The 25,913-nt window shown below is 43.3% G+C and overlaps 1 protein-coding gene across 1 annotated transcript; it reads left to right on the top strand.

Moving 5' to 3' along the window:
- The first annotated feature begins 1,352 nt into the window (after positions 1 to 1,352).
- On the top strand, positions 1,353 to 3,976 carry GCNT1 (glucosaminyl (N-acetyl) transferase 1, core 2). The gene is made up of 2 exons (XM_015409259.1): positions 1,353 to 2,779; positions 2,895 to 3,976. Exon 1 carries the CDS (start codon positions 1,414 to 1,416, stop codon positions 2,692 to 2,694), a length of 1,281 nt encoding a protein of 426 aa, XP_015264745.1. The 5' UTR covers positions 1,353 to 1,413; the 3' UTR covers positions 2,695 to 2,779; positions 2,895 to 3,976.
- Positions 3,977 to 25,913: the final 21,937 nt, after the last annotated feature.

Here is a 25,913-nt window from a genome sequence, read left to right as displayed (position 1 = left end):
TTCTGGAAGGAAAGTTTATTTAGGGGAAGGGATCAACACATTCATTTAAATGAATGTATTTTGTGCCTGTTTTGCATGCTTCAGTAATTGGTAATCAACAGTAAGGAGGAGGAGGAGGAGGAGGAGATTGGATTTATACCCTGCCCTTCACTACCCAAAGGCGTCTCAGAGTGGCTTACAAACTCCTTTCCCTTCCCCTCCCCACAACAGGCACCCTGTGAGGTAGGCGGGGCTGAGAGAGCATTGACAGAAAGTGCTCTTTTACAAGAACAGCTCTTATCAGAACTACAGCTTGCCCAAGGTCATCCAGCCAGGTGCAAGTGGAGGAGTGGGGAATCAAATCCGGTTCTCCCAGATTAGAGTCCGCGCACTTAACCACTATACCAAACTGGGAGGGAGAGTGGTGTTGTGTCACCATAACAGTAAAGCTTCAATTGGAGGGACCTGTATAATACTTGGGAACATGAAAATTGAGAGATGGGTAGGCAGGGACATGGAAGGGTAGTCATCAAGCTGGCTAGGTAGCTAGCTCTCAATCAAAGAGGAGATGAATGAGCCATAAAGGCAAAAAGAGCTGGGTTTTCTCCAGTAGTTAGCTCTCATGGTGGCTGAAGTTGTCACATTGTTGCCTGTACAGGGAGCTGACCATTCAATGTTTGGTTTACCTAACAACAACTTACATTGCTTACTCAGAGTATGTGCAGTCACTTGAATAATTGGCCAGCAGATTGTTGCATGTCTTAAATATATGCTTAATACCTGTTTTAAGTAGTTATAAAAATTGCAGATGAGAAGTGTAGTCTCTTCCTTTTCCAGGCACACTAGGGAAGGCTCTTGGGCTTAGAATCTTGGCTACTGAGAGAGAAACTAATTTCAGTTTAGTGAATCCCTTACATCATAACTTTCTTTTAAAGGTTCCAAGATCATTTTTGCATGTTTCTTAAAGTTGCTAAGTACTTTCCAAATGAAAATAAGCTGGTGTTAGATGATATGACCTTGGACTCGCTGTCTCTATAAATCACGTGGTCCTCTAAACAATTGTGTTTACAAGGCTCCAGCATAAAGTGACTGTATGAAAAACCTAGGCCCTGGATTGGAATGTGAACAATGGCAGACTAAATAGGTCTGTAAAACAATTATATTAGCATGTTAATGTTTTAAACTGAGGTTCACAGCCAAAATTGCCTTTAACATTTCAAACAACTTAAGTAATAGTGATTATAACTCTAAATCTTGGTTGAAAAGAACAGGTGAAATGCACATCTATTCCATTAATCTGCATACATTTTGCTTTCATTTACAGGATAACCATCTACTTCTGAGAAATGCAAACTGAAGCCTCTGAAGTTATACATGTGATCACGTTCCAGAGAAAGTCACTTCGATGCCTGAAGGTTCTTAACACTCTCTGAAATGCTGAGAAGAAAACTTCGTCACTGTCATATCCTACGCTTCAAGTTTCTTCTGGTGTTAGTTTTTACAGTAGGGGCTTTGTCCCTTATCAAAATTCACCAGAAACCAGATTATCTGCATCATGAGAATCTGGAACTCGTAGGTGAATACCCCAACAGTAATGTAAACTGTACAAAAATATTGCAGGGTGATCAGGAGGAAATTCAGAAAGTAAAGCTGGAGTTGTTAACTGTGTCTTTTAGGAAAAGCCGTAAACTAACAGCAAATGATTATATTAACATGACAACTGATTGTGCCTCTTTTATAAAGAAGCGGAAATATATTATGGAACCTCTGAGCAAAGAAGAAGCAGAATTTCCACTTGCATACTCAATAGTGGTTTATCACAAAATTAATATGTTTGATAGACTTCTGAGATCTGTATATGCACCCCAAAACTATTACTGCATTCATGTGGATAAGAAGTCCCCAGAATCCTTCTTGGCTGCGGTGAAGGGGATTGCTTCATGTTTTGACAATGTCTTCATTGCGAGCCAGCTGGAGAGTGTAGTGTATGCTTCGTGGAGCAGAGTGCAAGCAGACCTCAACTGCATGAAAGACCTCTACAGGAGGAGTACAAGCTGGAAGTATTTGATCAACCTTTGTGGTATGGATTTCCCAATCAAGACCAACCAGGAAATAGCAGAGAAACTGAAAGCTCTCAAGGGTGAAAACAGCTTGGAAACCGAGAAAATGCCTTCATACAAGGAGATACGGTGGAAGAAGCATTATGAAATTGTTGACGGTAAAGTAAAGAATATGGGAATAGACAAACAACACCCACCTATCAGTACACCCATTTTCTCTGGCAGTGCCTACTTTGTTGTAAGTAGGAGGTTTGTCGAGTATGTCTTAGAAAACAGCAAAATCCTTTCTTTTATAGAGTGGGCTAAAGACACTTACAGTCCTGATGAGTACTTGTGGGCTACTATTCAACGAATCCCTGAAGTGCCAGGTGCTGTTTCTGCTAGTGACAAATACGATGTCTCTGATATGAATGCTCTTGCCAGATTTGTCAAGTGGCATTACTTTGAGGGGGACGTGTCCAAGGGTGCCCCATATCCACCCTGTAATGGGGTTCATGTCCGTTCTGTGTGTGTCTTTGGAGTTGGAGACTTGAACTGGATGTTGCAAAAACACCACTTTTTTGCCAACAAGTTTGACACTGACATTGATCCCTTCGCAGTCCAGTGCTTGGAAGAATATTTAAGGGACAAAGCTCTGTATCAATGCAGACATTAAAATGTAAAGTTCTGCAGGTGTGAGCCCTCTCCCTCTGATAAGGAAGTCAAAAAGAAGATTTTAGCTGTCTGTTGATAAGAGTCAGGTGTGCCTTTCTTTTCACTTGAGCTTTTCCCCCCTCAAAAAACACACAGAACTCACCGGGTTTTTATTTAGCTGCTGCTGCTGCTGCTTCATGTGCTTCTTCTTGAAAGAGTCAGGTGTGCCTTTCTTTTCACTTGGGCTTTTCCCCCCTCAAAAAACACAGAACTCACAGGGTTTTTATTTAGCTGCTGCTGCTTCATGTGCTTCTTATTGTCTGTCTCCTGTACCCTAAAGATTCCCATCTGCTTATTCCATTGTAGCAGAATGTAGGCATAAAACCTCAAGGTTGCAAAGTTAACACTTTGTTAACTAGTCACTTAGTTTGCCTTTATCATATCTGATATCCAAATAATGTTGACCCTAATGTTGCCAAGACAATTGATTTCATAATGCAGAATACAGATGCCCAATTGAAAGATGCAAGAATCATAAGAGAGCATCTCAGGGAGTGTCTAGAAAGAACTGGCAACAAATGAAAAGGGAATGGACAAAAGACCAAAGCCACACAGTTACCAGACATTTCCACATTTCTATTTTGCCTAGTTAATTTGGATGTAGAGATACCTAAATCTTCCCTTTTCTGAGTATTCTAATATTTTACAAACTGCACCACCAGCATAAACAGTCTTGCATTTAGTGTAGTTTTAAAAAAAATTGGTGTGTGGTTTATTGAAGCATAAATTGTCTTCTGAATCAAGGTTTGCAGCTGTTTCAGAGGTGACACAAGATACAAATTTCTCAGGGAAATATTATGTTAGTACAAACAATTCATTATATATTGCATTATGACATTGGTATGTTGCTTCATACCCTTTTCAGAAGTTTTTCTCCATTGAGTGGAGTGAGATTCTACCTTAGCAACACTGGTCTTTGACTGTCGGAAACTCAGCCATAAAGTAAACAGTTTCCTGCAGCTGCTGGTGTGTTAAATGCTAATAAAGCATTCAAAATTATAAATAATATATAAAACCTCTTTTCTAGCCAGTCTTATCATATAACTGATAGCTGATATGTTTTAGACAACTTTTCTTCCCAGGTTCTGTCTGAGGATGTGTAGATGGTGTATTTCCAAATGTGTTCTCCCTGCCAACCATAATAAAACATCCCAAAGGGATTTCACATACATTGGAAGGAATATTTCTTTTTTCTACAAGCAGAAAATCTGCATGAAGATGATTTAGCACGTCAGCTGAAGCAAACTGGCAACAGAGCTAGTTTAATATTACTGTTGAATCCATCTGAACAAACAAACAAAAGCTTCTTGTCACTACAGAAGAACTTAATATTTTAACTCAGTTGCTTGTGGTGGTGTGTGTTTTTTCTGGGCAGTGCCGTTTGAGTTCTCAGTAGGTCTGACTTCAGTTGTAAATGATTCTGATCCGAAGGTGTCCAGTGGTGCTCAAAAGTTTTCCCTTTCAGACATACCTCTGCCTGCTGAGGGATCACGTCCAAAGATTCTAAGGAGCAGCTTGGGAGGGGGTGAGGTATGAAGGGGCCAAGTTAATATATTATTGTAGATGTAGATATTCTTTATGTGTCCCATAAAATTAAAGAGAATTGCATCTAAGGTATCCCATTCCTGCTTTACACCAAGATATCCTTTTTAATTTTTTTCTATAATGTGTTTCTACAGGGTGAACCCAAGGCTGTGCATAAAAACTAAAAGCAGAATCTTTAGTGGGTACATAGCCACATTCTCATGGTTATAGGTTCTCAAAATGAAGCTGTTAACAAGTGACTTACCAGTTGAGCCCTAGAATCACACTTGGATGCACCAGCACAGTGAACCGTCTCTGTGGAACATGGGAGTGTTAGATTGGTCACAAGTCACTTTTATTTCCAGTGACCCCCCCCCAGTTTTTATGTTTCTGTTGCCGAGTTGCCCTTTATGCCACAAAACACATTTTAAGGTTTTTTGCCATTTCCTCTCTATCACCTGACTAATCTGTTCTGTGGGCTCTCTTTGTGGAACCTGCTTCTTGAATGGCCATGAGGAGTGTTTGCTGGTATTGTTTATTATTTATTTATTTATTAGTTTGATTTATATCCTGCCCTCCCTGCCAAGGTGGGCTCAGGGCTGCTTACATAATGCATATATAAATACAGTTAAAAACATACATAAAACATTAATTAAAAAAATCAATAATCCATATTCCTAAAATGCCGGAAACAAAGTGCAAGAGCAGAGATTCCTAAATCAAACCATACCACTACTTAGCATTTCTTGACTATGAGCACTACAGCAGCTGTTGGAAATTGTTGCAGTTGCTGATTTTGAGGTCTTCTCCTTTGTCACAAAAGAACAACCTAGGGACAAAAAAGGGGAACAAACTTAACCTGAAACCTGGGATCAAGAACCTAAAGAGGTAAGTCAAGCAGAGTAGAAGGCCAACAATTAAATCTTAATATATATATAATATAAAAATACATCTTTTTTATTAGCAAAGAAATAAAAAACATATAAGGACCCAATTACACCACATATCAAAATACCAAAAATCATACACACAAGCGCCAATAGACTTGTCAGATTGTCTATTGGCCGTTGTGTGTATGATTTTTGTATTTTTATATGAGGTGTAATTGGGCCCTTACATGTTTTTTATTTCTTTGCTAATAAATACATGAATTTTTATATTATATACATTAAGTTTTAATTGTTGGCCCTCTACTCTGTTTGACTTACCTCTTTTTGTCACTACACCAAAGTGCTCCTCCATCCTATCTTCTGCCACACCTATGCGCCAAGAAGAATTTTATTTATTTATTTATTTATTGCGAAATGGTACAGATCTACTTGATTTGTGAGCAAAGTTCTCAAATACATGGGTGTCTTCTTTTATTGTTTCAGCTGAAAAATGTTCATTTTCCAAACAGCATGCTTAGACTTGTGTACGAAACAAAGGGATTCAAATGGATCCAAGTTTCTGCAAATATAGAGGAGTTGGTCATAGCAGGGCTCTCCTCCCACTTGTTATAAAGGATAAGAGAACACTTGAAAGTAAATATGCCACGATAGCATAGAGCTGCAGCAGGACAGGGACATCAAATGAAATTGTGTGCATTCACCTCCAGAACTTTCTCCTTCATGAGCAGAGCAAACACTTGAGCAACAACAGCAAGGACAATGTCCAGTTTCCTCCTCCTTGCTGCAGCCTTCCGATAATACTACATGACATTTTGTTCAGGAGGGTCCTCCCCATCTTTCCTTCCTTATCATCTGTTGCAGCTTTATGAGGAGGAGCTGAGTAGCCCACTGGAAGAAGGTGGGAGACATTTTCTCTTATTTCCTTCTGTTCATGGGTTCTTGGGTCATCCCGGGTAATGTGTGATTGCGTGCCATATTTCATCAGTGGTGGTCTCAACTGATTACAAAAGAAGTTGACATTTTAAAATCTAGAATCACATCTGATTGGCTATTTCAGAAGAAATGAACACATTTTGCAAAGAGCTCTTAGCATACAATCTGTTGACTGCATGCTATTCTGGGCAAAAATAGGCATTCGCAGTTTCAAGTCCCTATCACAGAGTCAGCAGAGCAGGGGAAAATGTGTCATAGCAACATAGGTAAAGGTAAAGGTTCCCTTGCTTGAAAGCCAGTCGAGTCCGACTCTAGGGTTGCGGTGCTCATCTCCGTTTCAAAGCCGAAGAGCCAGCGCTGTCCGAAGACGTTTCCGTGGTCATGTGGCCGGCATGACTAAACACCAAGGTGCACGGAACGCTGTTACCTTCCCACCAAAGTGGTACCTATTTATCTACTTGCAATTTCTTGCTTTCAAACTGCTAGGTTGGCAGGAGCTGGAACTAGAGACGGGAGCTCACTCCGTCTTGTGGCATACTCGGGTCTTGAACTGCTGAACTACTGACCTTCCACAGCCTGCAGTTCAGCGTCTTAACCACTTGAGCTACCGCAGCTCCTCATAGCAACATACTCCCCTATTATTATAGTAGGAAAGCCACACAAAACTCTGGAGAACAAGCTTATAGAGATTCAAATCACTTAGCTAACAGCCTGATCTGAACCTCTGAGGAGCTGAAATCAACAGGCTCATGTGCACTTAGGTCTGTACAGGAGCAAGTTATAAAGCAGCCATTTTTGGAAATGAGCCCTACTGAAAACTATAATTTCTTCCTAAAACAATGGATCTGGAGTGGCTGTTTTTCAAGCAAATTACATCATATTTCAGAAAACTTAATCCTGCCTGTCCACTGTAGATCTCCAAAGTTTCAAGTGAATAGACTGAGGTCACCAAATCTGTGGGCCCCTGAACAAGGTTCCCCCAAACTGTCCTACTTGCCTGCATTGTTTCCTGTGGGAACAAAATTCCTTGATTTCTCCAGGGCAAGGAAGCCAATAGCCAAAGACACAAGAGCAACCACAGGCCAAACGCCTCCAAATACAAACAGAACCAGCAAACCCAACACATCCAGCATCAAATCTGGGAATCTGCTTGTCTTGATTAGGCACAGGGGTCATTTCCTGCAGGAGCGCACAGGAGCGGAGCTCCGGCCGTAAAGAGCCCAGTCCCACCCCCTGCTCCCAGCAGCCCTCAGTCAGAGCAACAAGTCCCACCCCCTGCTCCCAGCAGCCCTCAGTCAGAGCAAGAAGCAGCCAGGTAAGTTGCAGAGGCCCCCACCAGCCCCCCAGTCCAAAACAGTCCAGTGGCACCTTTAAGACCAAGTTTTATTCAGGTACAAGCTCTCCCTCCTCTGCGAGGACAGATCTGCACGTTCCCCATCCCCCAATAGCTAGCAGTCCAACACAGTCCAGTGGAGCCTGAGCAGTGGGTGTTGCCTTCTGACACACTTCCGGTGATGTCAGGGTGTGTGGCATATGCAAATAAGTTATGCTAATGAGTTATGCTAATGAGCTCCTGCACCTCCTTTTTTACAAAATGACCCCTGATTAGGCAAACAGTTTTACTGCTCTGCCCCCCCCCCCCCCCCCCCCCCCCCCCCCCCCGCTCCTGGTGGCTCAGGAATCCTGTAACACTGAAAAGAGGGAAAAGGTCTGGGAGCCTCAAAATGCTGGCCTTAAATATTTCTGGGATTTTCAGGGTCAGATTACTGGTATTCCGGAAAACCAAATATATCTAAAAATACTGATTAAGGTATTTTTTTAATATATAATTCAGACTGGAAATATCTGGATGAACATCACTACACTCATTGATACAGTAGGCAGCTGTTCCTTCCTTCCTAGCTACTTTAGTATTGTTTTCCCTCTTGATCATTAGCAAAAGACAATGCAGGACTGATCAAATTGAAACAAGTATACCTTTCAATATGTTTCTTCCACAATACTATGTAGAAGAAGAAGAAGAAGAGATTGGATTTATACCCCGCCCTTCACTTGGAGTCTCAGAGCGGCTTACAAACTCCTTTCCCTTCCCCTCCCCACAACAGACACCCTGTGAGGTGGGTGGGGCTGAGAGAACTCTGACACAAACTGCTCTTTTTCAAGGACAGCTGTGCCAGAGCTTGTGACTGACCCAAGGTCACGTCAGCAGGTGCAAGTGGAGGAGTGGGGAATCAAACCCAGTTCTCCCAGATTAGAGTCCGCACTCTTAACCACTACACCAAACTGGCGCTTTAATGTTGAACTTTATGGTTTCTTTGGTCATATTGGTTCTGGAGTAGAACTGTAAGAAAGAATTGAAAATGGCCTGTCCAAACTATGACAACTATGGTAACATTTGTTTAAGGAAGTGAATATAATACTGATAGAATACACACCAGTTACACACACGTACTCAGTAGAAGAGTTTTGTCTGTCAGTAAAACAAACCCTGCTATTTTTTAATTATGAAAATGCTAGCTCAAGTCAGAGAAATTATATGAAATTTTGTGTTCAAAACCAGTTGATCTTTGTGTCATTTTAACTTTAACCAGGGGTCATTTCATAGAAAAAGAGGTGCAGGAGCTCATTGGAATAATTTATTAGCATAACTTATTAGCATATGCCACACACCCTGACATCACCAGATGTGTGTCAGAAGGCAACACCCAGAGCTCAGGCTCCACTGGACTGTTTTGGATTGCTAGCTATTGGGGGAGGGGGGAACACGCAGATCTGCCCTCACAGAGGAGAGAGAGCTTGTACCTGAATAGAACTTGGTCTTAAAGGTGCCACTGGACTGTTTTGGATTGCTAGCTATGGGGGGGGGCACGCAGATCTGCCCTCACAGAGGAGGGAGAGCTTGTACCTAAAGGTGGGCTGGGGGGGGCTCTGCAACTTACCTGGCTGCTTCTTGCTCCTTGTAGCCTGACTGAGGGCTGCTGGGAGCAGGGGGTGGGGCTTGTTGCATGTGCCACCCCCTGGGCTCCTTACTGCCGGAGCTCTGCTCCTGTGCGCTCCCACAGGAAATGACCCCTGACTCTAACCATTGACAAAACAGATCGCTTTTTAAAATTTCTAAACTATTCAGATTTAAACATTTTGGTAGCCTCCTTTGCTGTGGAAAAGAAAATAACTATAAAAGCAAACAGTGTGTTCATTCTGGGCCCTGGCTTTATTTTGATTTTCGGTCAGCTGCAGGTTTTGATATGCTTGCTGCCCCAGCATTCAGTTGAAATGGACAAATTTAGCACTGAATGAAGCCACATACCCTGCAATGCAAACAGATGTGACTATGATCTCTTGCTGCAATAGAAGGTGCATTTAAATAGAAAGCACTATTTGCATAGCCTGTATCTTTTACATTTTCAGCTGAGAGTCAGTTTCCAATCTTTAACAAGGCACATGAAATGCAGGGTAAGACTGTGGCAAATTCCTAAAGCCCTTACAAGCTACAGCCCTGTTGTTCAAGTTTACAGTGTGTGGATTCAGTGGACAGGTCAGCAGATGCTAAAGAGGAAATGACAACAGGATGGCTGCAGTGTTAGAGAGATTTTTCCATTGTGCTGACAACTTCATTAACAATACTGTGGTGTTTGCCAGGGCGGCTGCAACCATGGTAGTGAATGCTTTGGCTATCTACAGTTGTTTCAGTTGCAGTGCACTCAGTGTATTCTGAAAGGCTGCAATAATGGGCTGTCTTTAGAGAATGGGAGAAAGTTCAGCAGTTTGGAAGAGCCCTGCTTGTACAGATGGCACTGTTTATACAGTTTGTGACCATATTCTGAAAAACTTTTCCTTTCTTGTATGATTACCAAAGATGTGGAAACACTTGCTGGTTCAGCTCACAATCTGGCTCCAAGCAGGGAACAGAATTTTCATCAGTCAGTTTGGATGTTCATCCCATTCTCCCAACCCCATGTGTTCAGTGAACCCGTGGAGTAGTTGTGAGCACTGGGCTATTGAGTTGCGGTAAAGTATGTACAACTAAACATTGCAAGATACTATGATACTATTCCTTATGGAAGCAACCTCCTGAGCTGACCAATTATGCTATAGTTCTGGTCTCTTCATAAGAATGCACTCTTAAATATAAAAACATGCTTGCTTGAAAAACATGAAGAGGACTTTTGTTAACAGAACTCAGCATGGCCTACATGCAGTAGAATGAGGTAAAAGACTACTGACCACAGGTGTTTGATCAATTTCTTAAATTCTGTTCTATTTAAAGCTTCCTGTGAACATAAATTGACCTAGCAAGCAAAGGCTGATCCTTTACTCCTTGATGTCCCTGTTTTCCACTTGCAGTATCTCCTTTGCATAGCTTGAAGTGGGGGAGAGCCCTTTCTACTACTTTATTTCAGCTTCACTCTGCAGCTTTTGAAAATGCAGCCGAGAAGATGAACAAAGCCTTTGCTTTCCTAGCTGAACAAAAAACGGTGACTCCAGGTATATTATTTCTTGAGTTCATGCCATATCACTTGGGCAATGTCCAACTGCTGCATGAACATTTGTAGAGTGGTAAACAGCGATGATCAGCTGGATGAATGTAAACATTAGCATTATCTGCAGCTTCCCTCTTTATAAAAAACATTTTCAATATACTAGTAATGTAAATCATCCTTTCAGAAATCCTTCATCAGTTTTAATGCCATTTAAAACCAAATCCCCTCATGCACCTTCCCCCCCACAAATAAAGCCAGAAGCCCATTCAGTTGGAAAGGATGTCAGCAAATGCACTCAGGGAAGAACATTTCAGTTATCTGAAATGCTGAACAAACTGTGTCTGTGATCAGATCGAATGTCATGCATATTTGCATCTCATCTCTGATTTTCTTCTGCTAAATGACTGTGGGTCTAAGGCTGTGAGTCTGTGCACACTTACATGGGAACAAATCTCACAATGGTGCTTATTTCTAAGCAGACATGCATAGGATAGAGGTCCATGTTTGGTTTTACTACATTTTAATTCTATATTTATCTCGTAGGAGCTCAGGCTGGTGTATGTAGTTGTTCCCTTCTCCATTGTATCTCCTAACAACCTTGGGAGAGAGGTTGGCTGAGAAAGAGTGATGACATAACATCACCTAGTGAGTTTTATGGTGAGCAGGGAGTTGGACCGGCTTCTTCTGAGCTCCAGTCTACTAACTGCACCACAACATTGGCTCTCATATTTCAGTTATTTAAGTGAAAGTAACTCTATGCCGAGGGATCCCAAGTCCCCCCGGGGTGTGTGGAAACCCCCGCCCCAAAGGCCCGGGACTGTTAAAGATAAGTGTGCTGTCTGTGCACATGTAGATACTTTTTTATTTGTGGGGAGAATAAAAAAAACATGATATTTTTTTAATGTCAGCTTTTTGAAAACCAGGGGGTCCCCCAAGTTTGCAAACCAGGGGTTCCCCCAAGTTTGCAGAAACATCTGTTTAGTGCTAGTTATGGCCCCAATCCATGGATATAAGTATCCACAGATAGGGGGCATGCTTGGGAATTAGATATATAGATATATAGTTAGTAATAACATCACTTGCACATAAAATTTGTATAATTAAACTAAAGGTTAAAAATCACAAAATGGAATGGGCATGAAGTTTTGTTGCTCATCACTGGTGGCATCACAAGCACTGTTGAATAGATGTTTATTATTTATATAATTCATTCATTCGTACCTCACCTTTCTCCTCAATGGGGACCCAAAGCAACTTACATAATTCTCCTCTACTCCATCTTAGCCTCACAACAACCCTGTAAAGTGGCTTAAGCTGAGAGAGCGTGACTGACCCAAGGCCACCCAACAAGCGTCCATGGTACAAGTGAGGATTTGAACTTGGGACTCTCAGATGCGTTCTTATTCCAAATATCAATACCCCTCCATGTTTTGCACCATGCTTCCTCAGAGAATATGCATATATAAAAAATGAAAGAGAAAACGAAGAGGTTAACATCACGTATAAAACCAATGATAAAACCATGTTTTAAAAGATAGTACTTCTGAAAAGGAAGAAGAGTTGGTTTTTTTACCCCACTTTTCTCAGATGAGGAGGAGTCAGAATAACTGGGCCCCACCCTGACAGAATCCCCACTTGAGCAGCCACAGACCCAACAGCAGACCCAACAGGGGAAGTATCAGGAAGTGAGAATGCTTCCCAGTCACAGCCGGGCTGCTTGATCTTCCAGGATGAGAAACAGATGCCACAGAGGCTGGGTCCCCCTCCACAGCCTCTCCTGAGCCAGTGGAGCATAGAAGAAGAAGAGAGCACTAGGGGGCTCAGGAGAGGCGAAGGAGCGCCCACTTGGCTGCTCAGCAATGGTCAGCAGGACCAGGACTGACAGGCTGATAGGGAAACAGTAAAAGACACGCACCCGTAGGAAGGTGAATGTGACTGTAAGGAGAAACAGTTGGCCCTTGGGAGATGAGTCAGCAAAAGGTGCAGATAAAAGAAACACAGTAAGGCTCGGTGTAGAAGCAGCCTTGCTTGCCACACCCCTCTGTTTGCTGACCTGTTTAGCAAACAGAGCTCTACCTGGACCCTGCTGTCTTGTACCTTGTCTCTGGTAATCTGTGCTTGCTCCGGAAGCCTGGGATGCAGACCCCTATATCCTGCACCTGTTCTGAAGTCTTGGAACTGGACCTCTGGACCCTCCTACCCTGACCCTTGGACTGTACCTTTGGATATCTGACTCCAGACTGGTTTGTAGACATTGCTCCTGTGTATTTCTGTACTTGTTATTGTATTTGTGTACCCTGGAAACCCTAAGTAGAGCCACAGTGCCAGGTTTAGCCCAGAATGTGACAACTTGGCTGTTTTGGTTGCCCGAGTTCCAGTTGTGTCCAGAGAAAGGGACAAAAGCTCTGTAGCTCACCTGTTTTGACTGCCAGGATTGCCTACTTAACTTGCCTGAGTTCCAATCCTGGTGAGGGTGGGTGTTTACTGAGTGTTCTAAACTGGACCACAAATCTTGTTGCGCATGTGCACTGCCACTTGAGAATGACAGTTCATGGACAGGGGGGGGGAGACATTACATTGCCTCAGTAACTTGAGACACTCCACATACGTTACACACCATGGTGCCTTGCACCATAATTTTGGGTGTGCACCAACATCAGCTACCAGCCAGCTGCCCAGCGTGGTGATTAATGCTGCTGATCATACAGATGCAGAAGAAGAACATAAACTTGAACTGCAGCTGGCTTTAAATTGCCAGTTTAGCAGGAGTTCAAGAGCATGGGTGATGGTTTACAGAGAACATTGTCAGTATCATTTAAAATACATTCCATTCAACGAGAATTTTTACATGTTAAGAATTCTCCCTTAAAACACTTCAGTAGCTCACAAATGTTATTTCTCATATCCGTAAGGGCAGTTTCATATGGAGGTGTTTCTGTGGCTTAGAAATGATGAGCACAGGGTGGATGGGCCCCTGAATTTACTCATAAAGGTCCCAGTATGCTGCTGCCCTGGAGGGCTACTGGGAACAGGGGGACAAGCCAAGAAGATTCTGTGTGCTGTGTGATTTTGGTATGTGTATCTTGTAATTCTGTGAGCTTTTGGATCTGTAATTTCTGCACCGTCAATTCAATGTGTTGGGTGGCATTTTTAACCTTCTTAATTGGACTGTTCTGTGCCCTTGCAAACAGGTGTTGCACTGCTAGCTGCCTTGAGTCAGAGGAGATAAGCCAGGATATAAATGTTTTCAGTAAAATCAACAGAGCCCCATCAGTGCTGTAAGCACTGCAAGAGCCATGCAGCTCAGACTCAGCTGGTGGTGGCCTCAACAGGTGTAAACTTACCTGTCACCTCCTCCACCAGCTATGTCAGAGCCAAGCAAGCTTGTAGGGCCATCTGGACCTGGCCAGGAGGAGGTAACAGGCCAGCTGATATCTGCCACAGTTCAGCTTTCTCCCAACCCAGGCCTTTTCGACATCCCAGTCCACATCCACATGGCTGCTGTGCCAAACCTCATCCAAATGAGGCTAAGCAGAAAGAAGGAGTTGCCACAGTCCTAAAGAGCGACTGTTGTGTGGGGAAAACTGCATTTCATTGTAGCTCTTCTTTTTGTTTTCTATCTTACCTTTCCTTCAGTACTACAGTAAAAAAAATCATCCTTGGAAGGCTGGGGTGTGGAATAACAGAAAAGACACCGAGCCCTTTGATAAAATGAGGGCTGATGGTTCAGAAGAGGCAGCAAATCAGGCAGCTTGTACAAGCTTATGACATCATTTCAGTACCCCAAACAGGAGGCATCATCACAAAAAATGCAGCTGATTCCCTCCCCCCCAAAAAATCTGATGCACAGTCTACATAGAGATCCTGTTTCAACACATCTTGCAACAAGCTCAGTGGCTATTCTACTTTCTGTGAAGGCTCACCCACTGGTTTGCAAGAACTTCCATTCTGTGCCATCCACAGAGCCAGGAACAAGGCCTGCAATGAGAAGTAAGGCACAACTCCAATTATTGTTGTGGGCTTCTGTGAACACCATGAGCTCCAAACTACTGCCTGTGTGTGTGTGTGGGGGGGGAGATATCCGTATAACATGAATGATGATTTTGTAGTTTTTTTAAAGCTGTCTTATCCTTTCATTGCTGTGTTAGCAAGCCCAGCATACAGCACTACTATTGATTCATGCATACGTAGAGCAGTTACTGTTCAAACACATTCCCTGCATTTTCATCTAGCTCCTTGGAGCCAAGAGCCAATTATGGGCTTTGGCAAGAGCTCGGGTAACTAGCTTAATGCATATAAAAGCTGGATTGTCTGAGGCATACACTGTCCTACAGATCAGGTGAAAAAGAAACACAAACACACTAGTGAGTTTTCTATCCATACTGTTTTTGAGCATGCTTTGAAGCTGCAGTAAAGACATTTTTGAGAAGAGTGATCCTTCATTTTGCTCAACTAAATTGCAGGTTGGCCACAAGTACAAGAAATTCCAGTTTGGCTGATACTTGAACTGTCTTCAAATAATTTGCCCTAAAGTTGTGAGGCAAAGATGAGGACATCCAACTAGTTTGCTTTAACCTTGGATTTCTTTACTATAGTGTTTGGCAAAAATTAAAGACGTTATCACGTCTGTTACACTGTAGTAGATTGTAACGCACATGTGCAGGCATGAGCATCTGTGAAAACATATATGGTTACTTGTATGCTTTTTAGAAGGTGTAACCCGCCCTGAGTCTGCTGCATGGGGGAGGGTGGGCTGGAAGCCCAACTAACTAACCAACTAAATATGCATAATACATTAAGGGTGGTTTCATACACTATGTTGTTATGTGAACACCACCATGAATATTTGAATATGACAGTGCTCCCATGTGGAATCTATTGTGGTGTGAACTGCTGGCTATGAAGCTGGCTTGTCTATTTTCCGTTGTCTCCTTGTAGGCAACTGCTGGCACTGGTGTGGCCAACCACAGCCACATGGTAATTGTTCAGATATTACCATTTCTGTGTAAGTGCTGCTTATAAAAATTGTTTTTGGTGGCACTAATCTGTGGGCCACAATGAACCGGACCCAAGATGACAAACAGATACTGCAGAGACTGGTACCAAAGGCAGGAGGCAACAGAAGGGACAGTATGTGACTCATCCCTACTTTATGAACAAAAGCAAGCTTTTCTTCCCTGTATTCTGTTTTCTCAAACAACCTGGAATAGTGACATCAAAACAAAATAGAAATGGCAAATCCAAGCTACAAGCTAAGGGTTTCCCTTTCCATGAATCAAGCTTGAATAGGCTGATCCCTCCTTCCCTCCCTCTCTCTCCCTCTCTCTCCCTCTCTGTGATTCAGCTGCTTTCAATATTCCATGCTGCATGGAGCATACTCAGGCCCTTTTCACACTCTCATTTTAATCCATGTTCACTGTGGTATCCTCCCAGCTATTCTGCACTAAAATCAAATTCAACCTTCTTTTTATTCAGGTTTTTTTTTCCTGTTCTGTATTACATTACCTAGGGGCTGCGGTGGCTCAAGTGGTTAAGATGCTGAACTGCAGACCTGAAGGTTGGTAGTTCGGCAGTTTGAAACCCGAGTGCTGCATGATGGAGTGAGCTCCTGTCTCTGGTCCCAGCTCCGGCCAAGCTAGCAGTTCGAAAGCAAGAAATTGCAAGTAGATAAATAGGTACCACTTCGGTGGGAAGGTAACAGCGTTCCATGCACCTTGGTGTTTACTCATGCTGGCCACATGACCATGGAAATGTCTTTGGACAGCGCTGGCTCTTCAGTTTGGAAATGGAGATGAGCACCGCATCTCTAGAATCGGATTCGACTGGCTTTCGAACAAGGGAAACCTTTACCTATTACATTACCTGCCTTCAGTGGTTGGCCCAGTTTCAGCCTACTGTTGCCCTGGGTTTTTTGGATATGCTGTTTGGCCACAAACTTAAATTGCTGTGACTCAAACACTGAGAAAATCCAGAGTGGCAGGCAAATGCGAAAAGGATCTCAGTTCTTACCAGGTTATCTTCTCTCTCTCTCTCTCTCTCTCTCTCTCTCCCCATGTGTGTGTGTGTGTGTGTGTGTGTGTGAGAATTAATTTCTTTGTCTATAGGTGGCCTACTTTTGCTGATTTCATTATTGGCATGAGGACCCATCCGTTTACTGTCAGATCTGGCCTTGACCTGGATGGCCCAGACTAGCCTGATCTCTGTCAGATCTCAGATGCTAAGCAGGGTCAGCCCTGATCAGTATTCGGACAGGAGACAACTTCTATGCGGAGGAAAGTGCTGGCAAAATGTCATTGAACATCTCTTCTCTTGAAGAGCTGATTGGGTCGCCATAAATTGGCTTTGAGCTCACTTTGACTAGCAAATGAATTACATGCCATAATCCAGGGTACATAATCCAAGGTACAGTTTCATCACATGTGTTACTTGCATCTCTTCCTGCCAGTGTTTGAACTGGCTCACAAACTAAAGCTCATCATGAATTTTGGCCAGTTTGTGGTTCGTGAAGCAGTGTTCGTGGAAGGGTGACGGGCACAAACATTTCGCAAGCTTTGGTGGTGTTCATGGCAGTTCATGGACAGACCTTCTGCTTAATTAAACTGTTTACAATACTCCAAAGCAATAGGGGGGATTGTCCAGCCTTGGAAACAACAATAGGAGCCCTCCAAAGCTTAACAGGCACAGCTGGCTGCCAATAACAGAACAGCTGGGATCAGAAAGCTCTATATCAGCTCAGCTGCATACCCTCTCTGTTGCCTGTTTGCAGTTAGAGAGAGAGGCAGGGAACTTGTTAAAAGCAGAGTAGCAGAGCACATTCATTTGTTCCCTCCTGCTTGTGAATTCCTCTCCACTGCTGGGATTTGGGTATTAGGTAGATTCTGGGCTCTGAGTCACCCAATTTCTCTTGCTCACGCTGGGTGGTGGGGCTTATCTACTGGATAGCTTGGCTGAGAACCCACATTGCACACCCACCTGATTGTGAACTCCTCTCCCCTGCTGGGTTTGGGTGGTAGGCCAGGCCAGATGAGAGCCTAGTGTGACCAGTACTCCAGGGGATCAGTGTTGGCGAGCTCAGGGGGACCTAGCAACTTTGCATGCCTTGCATCCTTGACACTGCAGACCTCCCAGTTCACTACTGACAACCAGTAGTGGGGCTTCTCCCTGGCTGGACTCTTTAAGGCAGAGGTGCTGGCCTGCAGCTCCTCCCCCTCCTCCCCAGTCTCTTCCACCTGCTGTTCCCTCTGGCCACATCTGTTGGCCTGTAGCCTCCACAGTGCTTCGCAGAGTTCAAGCTTCCATTGCAAGAGCTTTGCATTCAGGACAGCAATGCTGCCTTTTAGCCTGTGGTCACAGATACAGGCCAGCTTGTACTCCCCTTTATTGCAGAGAGGATGCAACCCGATGGTGATGCCCACCTGCAACCTCTTAAAAGGGCTCCTAGCCATGTACTGTCTCTCTCTCTGCATCTAACCTCTACCTATCTTGCTGACTCTGGATTATCTACCCAAGAGTCTTTCCACATGTCTATGCTGGTTCAAGACATGACCCCATTTCCCTATAGTCTCCCTCATTTCCCACCCCTAAGGATTGCTCCATCCCGTCGTGGACAGGTAACAGTATTACCCCTCAACGAAACATCCTGCTAATGTGAAAGTGCTATCCTCTTCTATCTAATTTTCTTAGAACTGTATAATTGTGGGTGTGTTTGTGATATTGTATGCTTGTGATACATCTTCAGTAAAAGAAATCATTTTATACTGAAGCCTGTCTTTGAGTCTATTCCTGGTGAGCTGGGATGAAGTGGGACCCCTGTATACACTGGTGCTTGTTCCCTTATTTGCCTATTGCCTCGTGGTACATCTTAAATCCCCTAAATATCAATCAGAATCAAGGCAATTTGGCTAACAGTGTGAGAGAGCCAGCAAGTTTGAAACCTCCAGGGGCTTGAACTTACACCAAACACAATTTCAGCACATTTTTTAAAAAATAAAACAAACTGCACACTTGCTTCCCTTGGAAATTCTCTCTGCTTTACTGTCTCCCAGTTTGAAGTTTGCACCAAACACAACTACACAAATGGCTGTCATTGTACCAGTCTCCTTCTCTCAAAAAACCCACTTCTAACAGCCCCTAGCACAGCCTCCTCCATTCCCACTGCCTGACACCATCCGCCATCTTGCCACCATCCTTGAAGCATGGCCCTTAGGAAGGCAGGACTTCCACCACGTGGTGGGATAGGGGCTGTCACAAGGATTGACTGACAGATAATTGACTGGTCAGCCATCTGTCTGGCAACAGGAAACAAGGTATCAGAAGACATTCCAGGGGGGAGGCAGGGGTTTATAGGAATCAATATTTCTATACAGGGCTCCCACCCATGTGCTGTCTCTCTCTCTGCACCTCACCCCTACCTATCTTGCTGACTCTGGATTAGCTACCCAAGAGTCTTTCCACGTGTCTATGCTGGTTCAAGACATGACCCCATTTCCCTATAGTCTCCTTCATTTCCCCCCCTAAGGATTGTGTTCATGATGGTTCATGGTTTGTGAGTACAGCATGCCATGAACCATGAACTGATCCACATTTCCCCAGTTCATGCCCATTCCTATGAGGCAGGGTTTAGTCCTCCTATCTCCATTTATGAGTAGTGAAAAGTAATGAGCAGCAGCACATCCACCTACCTCTCAGGTGACTACAAATTTCAAAACTCAAATGCTATAGGTGCTAGGGATCAAAATCATAGGCCAGAACAGCTTCCTGAAGGGAAAAAGCTCAGAGGCATTCGGGTAGGCTTCCATGTGGCCACAGTGGTAAGACCTCAGTGTGGGTAGAACCAGGTACACAGTTCATGGCTGCAAATTCTTAGATTAACTATAAAAAATAAAGGCTAGACATATAGCTGATTTCCAGGAATTCCTCTACAGTAAAGGGGTAGTGCCATGGTTTAGAGGAGAAGGGGGGGGCGAGGAATAAATAAGGGAATTCTAGCTTTGCCCTGAAAAGGGACCAACTGTTGCATAGCTACGTTCTGTGTATTCACATTGACCAGTGTGGGATGTCCTTCAGACATGTGCCCTCATGCACCACTTTAAAGTTTACCTTCAAAGTACATCTGCATATGGTACATAATGCTCTCTTTAAAGGGAGTTCTTGAAAATCTTTACTGTGGGTAGGCAACTGAGGCCTCTCAGTATTTGCTTTGGCTTTTTAAAATAAAATCCTGCATTTTTAGGTGTGTGGAGGGATTGTGTCCTTGATACTTTTAACTAAATACCAGGTTGCTGTGGAGCTTCAAATTTGCTTGAGCCAAATCTAGGATGGATTTCTCCTAGAAAACAAACCTCATAAATTTTAGCAGGCCTCCACCCATGAACAAGCTTTGGTCCCAAATCCACTCCCATCTGAGCGCACATATTCCCTTTGCAGGCAAGCCGTCCACCTCTTCTGAAAGAATTTGAGCATGGAAACTTTGATATAGCCCCAGCTGTAAAGGCACAGACATACTCCCATTTCATACATCATAGTCGTGTACATAGAATTAATTTAAAAGAAAAACATTGCGTTCTCTCTCTGTCCATCTGTTTTATAAAGTCCTGAAATGTCAAGTCATGGAAAAATTTTAAGAGACCAATAAATTGGAGTGATTTAATGAATAAGGCCATTCTTCTCTACTCAGGATTGCAGAAAGGATTAATACAAAGTCAAAATGAAGGAATTAGTTTCTTTTTTAGAAGTAAAAACTGGGAGTTGTTTTTCTTTCCTAATCCCCCCAGTTACTGTTTTATTATATGGAATAATTCGTTTGGACTTTTGATGCATGGAAGCTAAGGATTTTATGTTTAGGTTTATGTGCTGGAAAAAGTATTTCAGAAGACCAGTGCACTGTGGAAAAAAACCTCTTAACTTCCCAGATGGGCTGAATGTATAGAAAATGCTTCATAAAACTAGAATCAATCTACATATACTTTAAGAATCTGGAATATTGACGCCTTTTAGAGAAAATGTGGGGATTATTAGTATCCAGTCATAAACATATTATACAAAGCATACTCTATGATCCTATGGAACATACTTCCATGTAATGTGTTTATTATTGGTATGTAATATTGCACCTCGGATAAGTTACCTTGTGCCCTATGAGAGCTGCCAACAAAATGTAGATTTTGCCTGGGATCAGGAAGAAGAGAAGTTTATGTGATATCCATGGTTATGCCTTTTCTACCAGGGTTTAAGAATGACCATACTCTACAATTTCTGCATGGCCTGCTGCTTTATGCAATACTAGCAAATACAGTTTATATTCTACCAGCATATATACACATTCCTACTCTCTCTCTCTCTCTCTCTCTCTCTCTCTCTCTCTCTCTCTCTCTCTCTCTCTCTCTCATACACACAAAAAACAGAGAGAGAGAGAGAGAGAGAGAGAGAGAGAGAGAGAGAGAGAGAGAGAGAGAGAGAATGGATTCGCACAGCTCAGCCTTCTATCCTTTGTGTTGTTAGTTCTGTGTTGGCCTACTGTTCTTTCTTATGAGGTAAACTTAATTGATTAGATCCAGAGATGAATAATGGGACCTTACACTAGTACAAAGAGTCTTGGTTTCACGGGAGGGCATGTTCAGCATTGAAAGGCTCCCTCTGTCAGTGAAACAGAAACTTTGGACCAGACCCATGTTCTAAGTTCCATGGTTAGATACATATACTCCCATTTTTATTCAGCAATCAGGGTGTCTTAATTACATGAGTAGGTTTCAGCTTATTGGTATGGAAGTGTCTGAAATCATTTTGGATATATTTTTATATTGCAATCCTAACTAGAGTGTTAATTTCAGCTTTCCAGATCATGTGTTAATGACTATATTTTTGACACCCCTTGTGTGAATGAGTCGGTGAGGCCCATTCATTTTATACTGGGTAGTTAAAAAGTATCCTACAGTGCAGTCCTAAGAAGAGATACACCCTTTTAAGCTCATTGACTGCAATGGATTTAGAAGAGTATAACTGTTTTGGATTGCACTGTGCATAAGAACACTTTCCTGGGAATAAATCCCACTGACTACACCTGAGTAGGATTCTAAGTCAGGCTGCATTGGATTGCTCTCTTAGTGGAGTATCTTAGAAGATAATATCTCATTGCTTAAGTTAGGAGAAGTATAAGCAGCTGACATTGCAGACCACTGGTATAAGATCAGTTACATCTTCCTGAGTAACAGTGGGTCACCAGTATCTCAGAAAGTGACATCAACCAGGTACACTGCCTGAGATCTTTTAAGAAAACAGACTGAACACTGAACCTAACATGCCATACCATTTGGCTACACACCTCTTGATTTGTTCGGACTGCAAATCCTGCATAGATCAACATGGGTAGCTGTGTTTGTCTGTCTGTAGCACTAGAAAACAGCAAGAGTCCAGTAGCACCTTAAAGACTGACAAAATTTGTGGCAGGGTATGACCTTTCATGAGTCACTGCTCACTTCTTCAGATACCTGCATAGTTACTCATAACCGTAAGGAGTTAATGTGGCATACTTACCTGGTAGGGGAGACACCATGATCAGGGGTTAATGTGGTATACAGAGTAATGCTGAACACAATCTTTCAAGTAACTTACCACTGAGTACTGTTGTGGAGTGGTGGTGGAATAAGTTAATGCATGTGATGCTGAATGTTTTGGAGGAAAATATGGTGTGACAAACTAGGGGACCATGATGATGATGAAGAAGAAGAGATTGGATTTATACCCTGCCCTTCACTACTAGAAGGAGTCTCAGAGTGGTTTACAACCTCCTTTCCCTTCCCCTCCCCACAACAGACACTCTGTGAGGTAGGTGTGGCTGAGAGAGCTCTTTCAAGAACTGTCCTTGAGAGAACAGCTCTGAGATAACTTGTGACTGGCCCAAGGTCACACCAGCAGCTGCATGTGGAGGAGTGGGGAATCAGACCCGGTTCTCCCAGATTAGAGTCTACATTCTTAATCACTACAACAAACTGAGAATCATCTGTATATGTGTGTGTGTGTGGGGAAACTACTAGGAAACTGTCTGGTCTCTGCATCCAAATGCTCCTATATGATAGGACAAGTCTTCCATAAACTTATCTTGTGCTTTCCCTTTCCCTTTAGCACCTAAATCTTAAAAGACTTGGTTGAAAATGAACACACACTCTCTGCCCTAAAAAAACAAACACCCTCATAAAGTAGCAAGTGTATGTTGAAATTACTTTGACTATATTTTAGCATTTCTGTCTGTTTTAGATCTATGTGAGACACATACAATTGTTATTTATATTCTAGAGTGAGGGTAATTTCTGATGTAAAATTTTGGATTTAAGTACTAATAGCATTTAATTTCTACTGGAAAAAGATGCTTAGGTCTTTCTGGAAACATCAGATTGTTATCTGAAAGCTCCAAAACACTTCTCCCAGTCTCTCATTTGTGAACATTCTCTATACTTATTTAGGTGTATAGGAAATGCATCGCGCATCGCTTTTTTCTTGGGGGAATGCAACAGAACAGAGTTCGAGAACCTCTTTGACAACATTCTTTAAAAAATGTTTAAAAGTTCATTAATTTTCAGTATATACAGATTGAAAACTTCATTTCTCTCTTGAGAGTTCCGGCACCTCTTTAAAAAAAGAAGAAGCCTTGAGCAGTGTTATTTCATACATTCTAGGGATCAACACTGGCATTGAGAAGAGAGGCCAGGACTGAGCCCTGGCATGCATGAAACTTCAGGTACAAAAGTACAGACACCTTTGATCAGTTGTAAATGATCCATTCACATTTAAATCTCTTGGCAAAATAAACGGAAGTGGCAACTGACGAAGGATGATGCCTCCAGTTCGGTGTATTTTGCTAAGAGGAGCAGAAATGTGTGTGTGCCATTCACAGCTGAACCAGGTAGGTTTATTTTGCAGTCAGGTCTGAAAAGTGTACACACAATGAGAAGTGATTCAAGGGACCTTAATCCCCATGAGAATGTTTGCCACTGGGGTGTGTGAGTCTTTCCCATGAAGGGTAATGGCCTAGTGGTTTCCTGTGCAGATACTGCTGCCTTATAGGAAGCTGGGATAATAATTAACTTACAGGATTGCTGCATGATTAATAAATAATTAACTGAACAAATTAACTAAAAGAAGGTGTGAGGCTACCACCTGTGGCTGTTGGCCATGATAGATGCAGCATTCTTGTCTGCAGCCTGCATAATTCTGAACACCAGATGCCGGGAGCCCAGAAGAAACAAGACTGGTGCCAGAGCAACTTTTGCCTTAAAAATTTCTCTCTTGCAGAGGACTGTTACTTGAGGACTGTTACTTGTGGGGGCCCTGTTAGAAAAGGTTGCTGGGCTAGGACATGCTAGGGCTGCCAAGTCCCCCCGGGGGGTGGGGAAACCCTCGCCCCAGAGGCCTGTTCCCCACCGCCGGTGGATCGGGCCCCGGGGGGAACCCCATCCCGGTGTGCGCGTCACCAGGAAGTGACATTATGACGCCGGGCACGCTGGGGGCGGGGCCACGACCATCCGAGGGGGAAACTCTATGTTCCCCCCTTGGATGGTCGTGGCCCCACCCCCAGCGTGCCTGGTGTCATAACGTCACTTCCCGGTGACACGCGCGCACATAGGACGCCGAACAGGAGTTCCCCACTCCCGACGATTTTTTGACTTGGCATCCCTAGGACATGCACATTTTAAAACCAATTGTTTTCAGTTTGTTTTGTTCTTTAATGTTTGTATTTATTTTCTTTGTTATTGTTATCATGTCTGTCTGGATTCTTTTTTCCTGTTTATTCATTTCCAGGGGCTAAATTGGGAAATGTATGTCCACTTGTAGGTTTGTTGTCTTTCACCCCATCAAGGTGAATGCTCAGGGATTATCATCCTTAACCAGAGAGCCAGTTTGGCGTAGTGGTTAAGTGCGCGGACTCTAATCTGGGAGAACCGGGTTTGATTCCCCACTCCTCCACTTACACCTGGCTGGATGACCTTGGACAAGCCATAGTTCTGTCAGAGCTGTCCTTGAAAAAGAGCAGTTTCTGTCAGAGCTCTCTCAGCCCCACCTACCTCACAGGGTGTCTGTTGTGGGGAGGGGAAGGGAAAGGAGTTTGTAAGCTGCTCTGAGACTCCTTTGGGTAGTGAAGGGCGAGGTATAAATCCAATCTCCTCCTCCTCCTCCCGGCTCTGCCAAATTCCAAGCAGATAGAAGGAAGGAGACAAGGATGTTTGTTACTTGCAGAGCAGGCTGGGTGGCCAGCTGGCAGTTTGGGATGCACACGGGCAGGCTGGCCTAAGGCACAAAATGCTCTTCGGATGGCACTGGATTGGGGAGTGCAAATGGAAGGAAACTTCCTTTTTCTCCAAATTGATTTTGGAGAAGAGTTTACTTTCTCTCTACCCCCACCCCCACCCCATCCATGTTCCTACTGGCTCTCTCCAGCTCCCAAGCCTGTGCCTGTCTCCTCTGGGGGGGGTTTTCTCTCTCCTCTCTCCCTCATGATTTTTAAATCTATTTCTAAGGTGTAAAGCATCAGACAAAATGAAACACATCAGAACCAGGAAACACTACCTTCATAGTCAACCACTGGGCAGCCTAGAAGTTAACATCTTGTTCATTCAAGTTGATACTATTTGTTGACGTAAGGAAATCAGCCCCTCAAAGGATTGCTCTATGCAGAGCCTGAGGGCCTTCCTCAGGAAATTGGTGTTTATCTAGCATCAACTCCTTATGTACAAAAAGTAGAGGGAAAATTAACTGTGCCTAGAGCCTCATAACATTTATGTTATGCCCCATGTGGCAAAATGCCAGAAAGCAACTTGAAACAAACAGGGAGGAAGTGGATGCAGCTGGATGGAAGTGAGTCTGATAATGAGAGGTGCTGTGTAGGAGCAGTAGAAGCCCAGAATATGGTACCCTTGCCTTGACCAAGACCCTGTTAGACTTCAAAAGGTGCAGGCCGCAAGTCTCCCAGTTTATTTAGACCTTCTTTGGTCTAAATTGAAGGTCCACAACATGTAGCCCATGGGCACCATGGCACCCATCAGCACCTTTCCTGGTGCCTGCCAAGTGGTTTTAGAAAATGGGTGGAACCAGGTGGGGCTTTTGCCCAGCAGGGCTGCTTTGGGTCCCCACTGAGGACAAAGGTGGAGTATAAAATGAAGTGAATAAAAATAAATGTTTTGCAATGTTTCCCTGGGTCTTCTAAGGGATGCATGAGCTACTCTGCGGCAAAGATGAATGAAGTACCTATTGGAGACCCCTGTTCTAGGGAATAAACCCCACACATGGACCTAATTTACTGTAGGCGCAGTGTGCATTCAAGTCTCTCCACTGAAAACACAAAGCTACAGTTAGTTTAAAGG

This window comes from Gekko japonicus, unplaced genomic scaffold, assembly GCF_001447785.1.
Source record: "Gekko japonicus isolate JY-2015 unplaced genomic scaffold, Gekko_japonicus_V1.1 scaffold325, whole genome shotgun sequence".
In the NCBI taxonomy this organism is placed as follows: Eukaryota; Metazoa; Chordata; class Lepidosauria; order Squamata; family Gekkonidae; genus Gekko; species Gekko japonicus.
This window is presented reverse-complemented; position numbering and strand designations above follow the sequence as displayed.